This window comes from Triticum aestivum, chromosome 5B (assembly GCF_018294505.1).
Source record: "Triticum aestivum cultivar Chinese Spring chromosome 5B, IWGSC CS RefSeq v2.1, whole genome shotgun sequence".
NCBI classification, from domain to species: Eukaryota; Viridiplantae; Streptophyta; class Magnoliopsida; order Poales; family Poaceae; genus Triticum; species Triticum aestivum.
Genome location: NC_057807.1, coordinates 9,398,719 through 9,409,053, shown reverse-complemented (window position 1 = coordinate 9,409,053; position 10,335 = coordinate 9,398,719). Strand labels below are relative to the sequence as shown.

General features: G+C 54.4%; 1 protein-coding gene across 1 annotated transcript; it reads right to left on the bottom strand.

Moving 5' to 3' along the window:
• Positions 1-2,826: 2,826 nt before the first annotated feature.
• Positions 2,827-5,636, bottom strand: LOC123115425 (uncharacterized). Its single transcript, XM_044536585.1, has 2 exons — positions 4,391-5,636; positions 2,827-4,244 (listed from the first exon to the last, which is right to left on the bottom strand). Exons 1-2 carry the CDS (start codon positions 5,564-5,566, stop codon positions 3,081-3,083), a joined length of 2,340 nt encoding a protein of 779 aa, XP_044392520.1. The 5' UTR covers positions 5,567-5,636; the 3' UTR covers positions 2,827-3,080.
• Positions 5,637-10,335: the final 4,699 nt, after the last annotated feature.

Genomic DNA, 10,335 nt, shown 5'->3' with positions numbered 1-10,335 from the left:
AATAAACTGTCAGTAGAAAAAAAATCTTCCTATCTAATAATAACGAATTAAGACTCCAGACATACGATTCATTCGGTCTTTCTTAGGTTACACGCAACTATAGCAGTTTAAAGAGACAAACATGATGTACATTATATTCTTCCATGTCGATGTATGCGCAGCAAGTTGAACAATACCTATTTTTATGATGGAACATGGAAGAATTGATTTTTTTTGCCATATTGCATATGGCTTTCTCAAACACCAACATCCCTCATCTTTTTTTGTTGTTGGGAAATAACTATCAGCCGGAGTAACGTCCATGGAGATGTTGAATGTGATTGGGATCAAATGCCCATTTACAATTATTATGTAGTCAAGGAGGTGTACACAAAATAGCAATGTCGCCACTACATCGAACCATTGTATATTTGCAGGTTATCCTACGTACTCGCAAAAGATAACTGTCATATCCTCACAACAGCCAGTCATGGCATAATTAGAAAGAACTTGTGCACCTCGGTGCAACTGCCCCTTGCTACCGGCTAGGGGCAATCTTTGATTCTTAGAATGGGAGGTCTTCTATAACATACCACTGGAAAAGGACACACTAACCTACACGCACACGCATGCAAGCGCATACATCATGGACAATTAAAAAAAGGATATAGGATAGTTTTTTTGGTGTGTGTGAAGTCTTACTACAAATGACATCAAGTACAAATAAACAAATCTCCAGCTAAACTAGATTGCAAAGACCATAATACATCTAAAGACTTGACTGCTGGGCACTAGGCAAAGAAAGCTTGGACAGTTTTTTTGGAGTTGATAGCTTGTATATATAGTTTGTCGGCACATGATGTTAATTAGAAAAACAAAAATAGAGAATTACGACCAGACGCTGCCAAGCCAGCCATTCATTAAATAAGAGGATATTTGGTATGCAAATTGATATGTTTTCTTTAGCATATTATATATGAATGATTAATTTCTATTAAGTCACACATAAGTAAGTTTGCTTTGTTCTTTAAAGAACAAAGAAACTAGCTAGCTAGCGAACATAAAAATTCCAGCTCGAGGGAAAACCCTCTGTTTTTACCTCAATCAATATTACTACGGTAGTGAAACTTCAAGTTACACAATTGAATGCCTATCTACCTGAGGTCTTGTTCGATACATATTTATACTCTAAATGATAGTCATTTCATGGAAACTTGGCAAGCTCCGCTTGAATAATCTAAAGCAAAAACCCAACACATTCCCAATTTGGCTAACATGAGGCAACACAGGTGGAAACCAGAGCCGGTAGTTGTGACCTCCCCCCACTTGCTACTTCCCCTCACTATTGCTGGTGGTCGCCGACTGGCATTGCACATGAAGTGACCTAAGTTGTTGGGATTTCTCTTGTGGCGGTGCCACATAGTCTTGCGGAATCGAGCTTTGGTGGGGAGCAATCAACAAAGGAGGGGGCATGCAGGTCATCCAGGAGCTGGTGTCGCTATGTTATGCGGTGTTGACATCTTGTCACATGGATTTTGTCGACATGCTATTGACTTGTGTTGGCGGAATTGGAAGTCATGCTTGTGGACATTCGGCGGGCATAAGGGAAGGGGACCTCGTAGTCATCGGGTTCAGTGCAATATATGATAGACGATGACATGGATCATGGTCCTCCGGGTTTTGCTTTGCTATGTGTTGTACCACATATGCTCGCCTTTCCAGCTTCAGTAGTGCTCCAGACTTAGGTTAGACATATAATTTTCCCTTGCTAGGGTTTTCACTCGATTTTCCTCCAATAAGGAACGAAATGTATCTTCTGTCAAGTCTAGGATGCATCAAGGCAGAAGTTGAATCCGACAGCTCATTTGCGGTTGACTCAGCTCAACTTATGGATGACTAGCTGGGATGTGAGGCTACAGTTGTTGCTGAATGCAAGCAACTTTCCATTGATTTTGCATAGATCAATTTCAAACAGCTTCCGAGAGGCTAACCAAGTAGCGGATGCATTAGCAAAACATTCTTTTAGCTCCAAAGCGCATGGTTGATGGAATGCTGAAATCCCCAATTTTATTTCTCATCTCCATGTAAATAATATGATAATTATTTGAGGAATAAAGTCTTTTTACTGTAAAAAAGATAATGTACATTGTATTCGTCCGTGTGGACGTATGAGCAGCAAGTTGAACAATGCTTATTTTATGATGGAACATGGTAGAATTGAACTACTTTTTGCCGTATTGCAGAGGGCTTTCAAAATCACTAACATCCCTCATATTTTGATGTTGTTGGGAAATAACTATCAGTCAAAGTAACATGCGTAGAGTTGTTGAATGTGATTGAGATCGAATGCCCATTTACAGCTATTATTCAGTCAAGGAGGTGTACACAAAATAGCGATGTCTCCCTAGATCAAGTCATTGTATATTTATGTATATTATCCTACATACTCATAAAAGACAATGTTTATATCCTCATAGAACACAGTCAAGGTATAATTAGAAAGGGCGACTCTAGGCACCGGTGGACATGCCCAAATTTCTACCAATCGCCGCGTGTTCTAGGCACCGGCAAGGCATGACGACAACCATGATGGTTATGGCGTAGCCCTAGCGAGGTCCGATGGTCACAAGTTGTAGCACTACTCCGATGCGGGTTGCAGCTCGCCGGTCGCCGATTATAGCACCACCTTCGGTCGCTAGTGCCGTCGCATGCCAGGCACGTCGCAACTTTGCGCGGGGTTGAGGGGCATATACAATAATAAAAAAAAGGATCACACGGCACGTGTGCGACCGGCCCAAGCTTTAGCCGGTCAGCCGCAAGCAAACATTGACCCTTTACAAAAAGAGATAAAAAAACAACAAGGACTTACTTTATTTATTACATGCACAAGAAACAACAAGGACATGAAATCGGAAAGAAACCTTCTCCTCCAGGTAGTTCGATGCATGCATACGAGACAACCATAAGAGGAGGGACAAGACCAACATAAAATAAGTGCAGGTAGAGCTAGGATAGCATGCATGGTTTGGTTTGAAGGCTGATGAAAACGAAAGGGGCGCGCGGATGGAGACCCTGGTCCTGCTGCCGTACGTGATGTTGAGTTAGCAGCACCTCTTATCGATGGAGAGGTGTCCGGTCATGTGCCAGCTCTCCTTCTGGCCAGCTTCGCCGCCGACGTACGGGCACCGGGGCTGGAAGTCGTCGTGCCAGCTTTCCAGCATCTTCCACTTGGTGTTGGGGTCGAGCTCGTCGCCGTTGTCGGCACGGCCGGACCATGTAGGCGTGGAGTACTCGTAGCGGCTGTGCGTGACGCGGTGGAACTTCTGGATGTCCTTGTTCTTGGCCATGTCCTCTGTGTCTATGAGGTTGACGGAGAAGATGTCGCCGTAGGGCCTGACCGAGTGCGTGAAGTGTGGCATGGAGATGGGGTCGGCGGAGACGGCGGCGAGGTCGGCGGCGAAGACGATGCTCATCATGTCCGGGCTGAACACGGGGTGGTTGATGTGGCCCGCGATGGTTGGCGCGCTGTAGATCACCCGCACAGGCACCGGCACCACGCCCTTGACCATGTCCTTGGCGCTCACGAGGTAGACGGCGAAGTAGCCGGGGTCCAGCCCGTGGTCCAGCTCCGGCTCGCCGGCCGGCTTGAAGACGTCCTTCTCCGGCCTGCCGGAGGAGGAGAAGACGATCCAATCGCAGTCTTCCCTGGGTGACCAGCTGCAGTGGGTGTCCGTCCACGGCCCGTCCGTGAGCTGGTCCACGCCGAGAGCCTCCCCTTTGATGGCGTCGATGATGAAGAGGTTCTTGTGCTTCCTCTCCCCTCCTACCCTGTCCCTGCTGGAGCGGAACACGAGCTTGTCTCCCTTGAAGTTGGTGGACGGGAAGGCGCAGTTGAATGGCTTGTCGGTGAGGGCCAGCGCCCTCCGCTTCCCGGGGGCGGACACGTCGGGGATCCTCATGATCTGCACCGGCTGGTCGATGGTGAAGGCCGGGCCTTCGCAGACGTACAGCGTGTCCAGCTTGTCGTTCTGGTTCCACGACGTGGAGAAGACGCTCTTCTCTTTCCTCACCTTGTACACGATGCGCAGGCCGCCTTGGCTGTCGGCCAGCCACACGGCCTTGAACTCGTTGTCCACGAAGGCCAGCTTCTTGCCGTTCTTGGAGATGGACGGGAACACGCCCGTCACCCTGAACAGCCCCACGTCCGCATGGTGCGACTGCACCTTGTCAAACTTCCTCTCGATGCTTGTGATTTTCTTATTATCCTGCAGACATTGTATAGATATATATCAAATGCGAAAATCCACTGCGAAAATCCACGTCCATATCATATGTGCCCGGCCAATATATAGAGTACGCGTAAAGAAGTAGTAATAATCAATTTGATAAATTCATTAGCAACTGGCCGGACCTTGATCGTGATGGGTAGTAGCTTATCGGTTCTGCAGCGGTGGTAACCGATGCGGCTGCCGCCATCGAGCACGAAGGGGTTGTAGTGGTCCCCTTCCCTCCTCATCATCTGGGTGATCTTCACGGGCGGCTTCTCCGGCGCGGCCGTGTCGAAGATCTGGATGTGCCGGTACTGCGACTCCACGCGCTCCACCTTCATTTGCACTTGCTTGGATTTCTCCCCGATGAACGCCACGGCCACTCTGGTCTCGCTGATGGCCGCCGGGGTCATGGCGTCCATGCCCACCGGCGTTACCTGATCCTCCTTGCCGGCGGCGATGTCGTACCGGAACACGGCCCACGCTGCGGTGTTGGTAGGCGGGTCATTGTCGACCCCACGGTGGAAGAAGATGACGTTGTCGCTGCCCCATGTCGGCCAGCCGCCATCCTTGATCACAACCTTGCGGGCCAGGCCTCCCTGCGCCCCCTTGTTCACGTTCATGATCACGATCCTTGTCTTGAGGTTCTCGATCTCGCCGTTCCACCTGTTACCGTGGAAGTTGGCCACCGCCACCATCTTCCCGGACGGCGACACGGCCGGGCTCAGGTCGTACTGGCCCAGTGGCGTGAGGCGCTCAGTCCTGCCGTCGGCAAGGTCGGTCCTGTACACCACGGTCCATGGCGTGCGCCGTGTTTTTGCCGGCTCCTTCGTGGACACGTACACGAGCGAGTGGCCGACGGTGCGCCGTCCGCCCTTCACCGTGAAGCCGCCCGCGATGCAGCCGCTGTCCTCCATGCGCACGCCACCGCCGACGCCATAGATGTCGCCCAGCAGGCTCAGCACCTTCACCACTTGGCCGGTGGCGGGGCGGCGCAGGGCCAGGTGCAGCGTCTCGAGACCGTGGTCCCTCTCGGAGACGAAGACCAGGCCGGTGACAGTGCCATTGTCCACGTCCGCCAGGGTGACGCCGCAGTCGGAGGCCATCTTGGGGTTCTTCTTTCCCATGAAGGCCAGTATCTCCCTGAGCGCGGCCGACGGGACGGCATGACCGTTCTGGTTGTAGGACTCGTCGTCGGTGAGCAGGAGTTCGTCCTCGTAAGAGGATGGCGGCGGATCAATGGGGCAGGAGAAGATGCCCAGGGGCACCGGTGGCCTGTAGGTCCCAAAGAAGGAGATGCTGCCGCGGCTCTCCCCCATTATGGCGACCAAGTGAAAGCTTAAGAAAGCAGGAAGAAGAAGAAGCTAGCTCTTCTTCACTTGATGATTGATTGGCTTGTGGTTGTGTGGTTAGATGAGGCTCTCCGCTGCCTGATTTATAGTTGGATGGACGTAGCTAGCCTGCCTCTTAATTATCATCTCAGTCCGTTCTGTATTTTGGATGTGTTGAAACGTGATATCCTTGTATTTATTTCCGACTGATTCTCCTCTTATCTCTAGCCTTGTATAGATTGATCTCTAGAGATATTGTAGAGTTAGTTGACTTGTCACGCAAGACACCTCTTGTATATAATGTAAGCGACTCCGATGGAATACAATTGAGTTGCATCCTATAGTCTTCTACATGGTATCAGTTTTACCGTGATCCTATCGCTTCCGCAACCCGTCGCCGCCGCGCCTAGCCCTAGCCGCCGCCGCGCCAACTCCTCCTGCCGCCGCCGCCGCGCCTAGCCCTAGCCGCCGCCGCGCCCACTCCTCTTGCCGCCGCCGCCGCGCCTAGCACTCGCCGCCGCCGCAGCCTCTCCTCCTGCCGCCACCTCTCCCTCCCAAAACCCTAATCGCCGCCACCGCTCCTCTGTACCTCCTGTAGCCGCCGCCGCTCTACCCCTCTCACCCAAAAACCCCAACCATCTCCATGGCCAAACCCTCTGCCTCCGACGCCGGCTCCTTCTCCGGCACCACGTTCGCCTCCGATCGCCTCAACGAGATCCACATCAAGGACCATGTTCCGGTCATCCTCGACCTCAACTCGCCGTCCTACAACGCATGGCGCACGTACTTTGCGCTATTGTTCCGCTCCTACCGTCTCATCGAGCACGTTGACGGGAGCGTCGACTACACCGACATGAAGGACGACGACGAGTGGCTCGCTGTGGACGCCTGCATCGTCAAGTGGCTCTTCCTCACCATCTCTCCCGGCCTCTTCAACATGGTGAACTCCCGCGATCCGTCGGCGTACACCATGTGGACACGGCTGTGCGATCTCTTCCCCGACAATCAACTCCAACGCCGTGTCTTCCTCCAAGGTGATTTTTTCACCATGCAGCAAAACGATCTTTCGATCGACGAGTACTGCACGCGGATGAAGGTTCTTGCAGACGAACTCCGCGATGTCGGCATGAACATCGACGACTCCGTCCTCCTCACCAACCTCCTTCGCGGCCTCCACCCCGACCTCGGCCAGTCCGCCGCCAACCTCTCCCTCCTCACGCCGACGTACGCCAAGGCGGTCACGTACCTTCGCATGGAGGAAAAACGCCTTCGTCACGCGGCGCGACAAGCTCCTCTCACCGCCCTCCACGCCGGCACCACCAAGGGCATCCCCGCCCTCCTGCAGCCTCCTCACGCCGCGGCTCCACCACCGCCCGCCGCCCCTGACCAGGGCCGCCAGAAGAGGCGGGGAGGTCGCGACGGCCGCGGCCGCAACGGCGGCACCCAGCCCCGCCAGGCGGCCCCGCCCGCTCCTGCTCAGGCCGCGGCGCCCCCGCCCTGGCTCACGGGGTACAACCCCTGGACGGGGGTGGTGCACGCCTACTCGATGCCCCTTCCGCGGGCACCCGCTCCGGGCATACTTGGCCCTCGCCCGGGTCTTCATCAGGCTCTCCTGGCCGCGCCCGGAGGTCCCGGACTCGGCGGTTCTTCGGCGTACACCGGGGCCATGGCTCCCGGTACTGCTTCATCATCCTCCTACGGCGCTGCACCGACCGGCTACACCTACGACCCGGCGCTCCTAGCCGCCCTCCACGCTGCCCCTTCCCCACGCAACAACTCTGGCGGCGGGGACTGGTACATGGACACAGGCGCCGCTGCTCATATGGCGTCCAACCCCGGTATCCTCTCTCGTGTCTCCCTGTACCCTCTGTCTTCTCGCATCGTCGTCGGTGATGGATCCACTCTTCCCATCACCCACCACGGTGCATCCTCCCTCCCTCTCTCATCATCTTCCCTCCCTCTCCATAACGTACTTGTGTCTCCATCCTTAATCAAAAATTTATGTTCTGTCCGCACTCTTACTCGTGAACATCCTGTTACTGTTGAGTTTGACAAACATGGTTTTTCTGTCAAGGATGCCCACTCCCGGAAGGTTCTGCACCGATGTGACTCCCCCGGCGATCTTTACCCGTGTGGCCAAACGACAAGCAGTGGTCCCGTCGCCCTCCACGCCGATGTGTCTCTCTGGCATGCTCGCCTTGGCCATCCCGGCGCCAACGCTCTTCATAAAATTTTGCAGACTTTTCCCTTTTCATGTAATAAATCGGCAGCACACACTTGTCATGCCTGTCGTGTAGGAAAACACGTTCGTTTGCCGTTTTCAACTTCATCATCCATTGCCACTTTCCCTTTTGATGTTATTCATTGTGATGTGTGGACATCTCCCGTGCCTAGCAATTCGGGTTTATCATATTACCTTGTCATTTTGGATGATTTTTCTCACTTTACTTGGACCTTTCCGTTGCGCCGCAAATCCGACGTCGCTTCCTCTCTTCATGCCTTTTACGCCTATGTTGCCACCCACTTTCACCGCACCATTGCTCACCTCCAAACCGACAACGGAAAGGAATTTGATAACCTCGCCATTCGCACTCTTTTATCCTCTCATGGCACAATTTTTCGTCTCACATGTCCATACACATCTCAGCAAAATGGTCGTGCCGAACGTGTTCTCCGCACTCTTAACGAGAGTGTTCGCGCCTTGCTCTTCCACGCACACATGCCGGCGAGGTTTTGGCCCGATGCCCTCGCCACAGCTACCCTTCTCCTTAACATCCGGCCTTGCAAACCTCGGTGGAACTACACCCCTCATCACCTCTTATTTGGGTCACCTCCGTCATACGATGATCTTCATGTTTTCGGTTGTCTTTGTTATCCCAATATCACCGCCACGACACCGCACAAGCTTGCGCCTCGCTCTATCGCTTGTGTTTTTCTTGGCCACCAACCAAACACCAAAGGTTTCCGTTGCTACGACCCGGAGTCCCATCGTGTGATCGTGTCTCGGCACGTGTATTTTGATGAGGTTATTTTTCCGTTTCAGCAGGCTGCATCGCGTCCCTCTCCACCTCTGGACGCCTCTCCTCGCAGGCCTCGTGGAGCCCTTGCGCTCCCACCGCCTCGCCGTTCGGGCGCGGCTGCGCCTTCGTCGCGTGCTGCCTCGCCGCCCTCGGCGTTCCCTCTGCCGACTCGGGAGGAGTCGGCCTCCCCGGCCACACCGGGCCCCCGCCTCTTGGCTCTGGAGGAGCCCGTCCCCCCGGCCTCGTTGGGTCGTCGCCCCCCGACTCTGGTGGAGTCGGGCGCCACCCCAGCCGGACCATCAGGGGCCTCGTCGGCTCAGGCGGAGCCGGGCTCTTCGGGCTCCTCTACGCCCACATCGCCGACCGAGCGTGCGCACTCCGGCTCCCTGTCGGCTCTGGAGGAGCCGACCCTCTCGGCCCCGTCGGCCGGGCCCTTGATACCCGTCACAGCGCCGGCTTCTTCTTCGTCATCTGAGCCGGTCGCTGTGGTGCCTCGGCATCGCGGTCCACGCCCGCCTCCTCCGCCACCTCACCATCATATGGTGACGCGTGCCAAGGCCGGTGTGCACCAGCCGAACCCGCGCTACCACAACCTCAGCGTCACGACCCTCTCTCCGGTTCCGCGATCGGTGCGTTCTGCGTTGAGTGATCCGCATTGGACCGCCGCTATGCGAGCTGAGTACGATGCTCTCGTCGCCAACCGGACCTGGACCCTTGTTCCTCGTCCTCCTGGAGCCAACATCATCTCGGGAAAGTGGGTTTTTCGTCACAAACTCCATCCGGATGGCTCACTGGATCGGTACAAGGCTCGCTGGGTTGTCCGAGGATTTGCACAACGTGCTGGCGTTGACTTCTCTGAGACTTTTTCTCCGGTCATCAAACCCGCCACGATTCGTGTGGTGCTTCAACTGGCTGCTTCTCGTCACTGGCCCGTCCATCAGCTCGACATCAACAATGCTTTTCTGTATGGCCATCTTCAGGAGCGAGTCCTCTGTCAGCAGCCGACTGGGTTCGTTGACCCTCAGCGGCCGGATGATGTTTGTCTGTTGTCCCGGTCCTTATATGGCCTCAAACAGGCTCCGCGCGCTTGGTACCAGCGCATCGCCGGATTCCTTGGTCTTCTTGGGTTTCGCAGCACTACATCTGACACGTCCCTGTTCGTGCTGCATCGGGCTGATCATGTGGCTATGCTTCTACTCTATGTTGATGATATTGTCATCACTGCCTCCCGCACGGATCTTCTTCGCGACATCATTGGTCGCCTCGGTTCTGAGTTTCGACTGAAGGATCTCGGCGCATTGCACTTCTTCCTCGGCATTAATGTGCGACGTGATGACACTGGGTTCTTTCTGCATCAGGGACAGTATGCTCTTGATCTTCTGGACCGTGCCGGCATGACTGACTGCAAACCAGCCGCCACACCTGCTGAGGCCAAGCCGAAGCTCTCAGCCTCCGCCGGCCAGCCTGCCACCGACGCTGCTCTTTATCGCAGTATTGTGGGCGCCCTTCAGTACCTCACGCTCACCAGACCAGACATTCAGTTCGCAGTCCAGCAAGTTTGCTTGCATATGCACTCGCCTTGTGATGTCCACTGGTCTTTGGTCAAGCGCATTCTTCGGTATATTCGTGGCACTCCGACCTACGGTCTTCGTCTCCGTGCATCCGCCTCGACTGAGCTCCTCGCTTATACTGACGCGGATTGGGCTGGCTGTCCAGACACTCGTCGCTCCACGTCTG

Coding starts and splice junctions, on each gene's coding strand:
- LOC123115425 (XM_044536585.1), bottom strand. CDS start 5,566: ATGGGGGAGAGCCGCGGCAGCATCTCCTTCTTTGGGACCTACAGGCCA. Junction 4,245..4,390: donor TACTACCCATCACGATCAAG/GTCCGGCCAGTT, acceptor CAATGTCTGCAG/GATAATAAGAAAATCACAAG.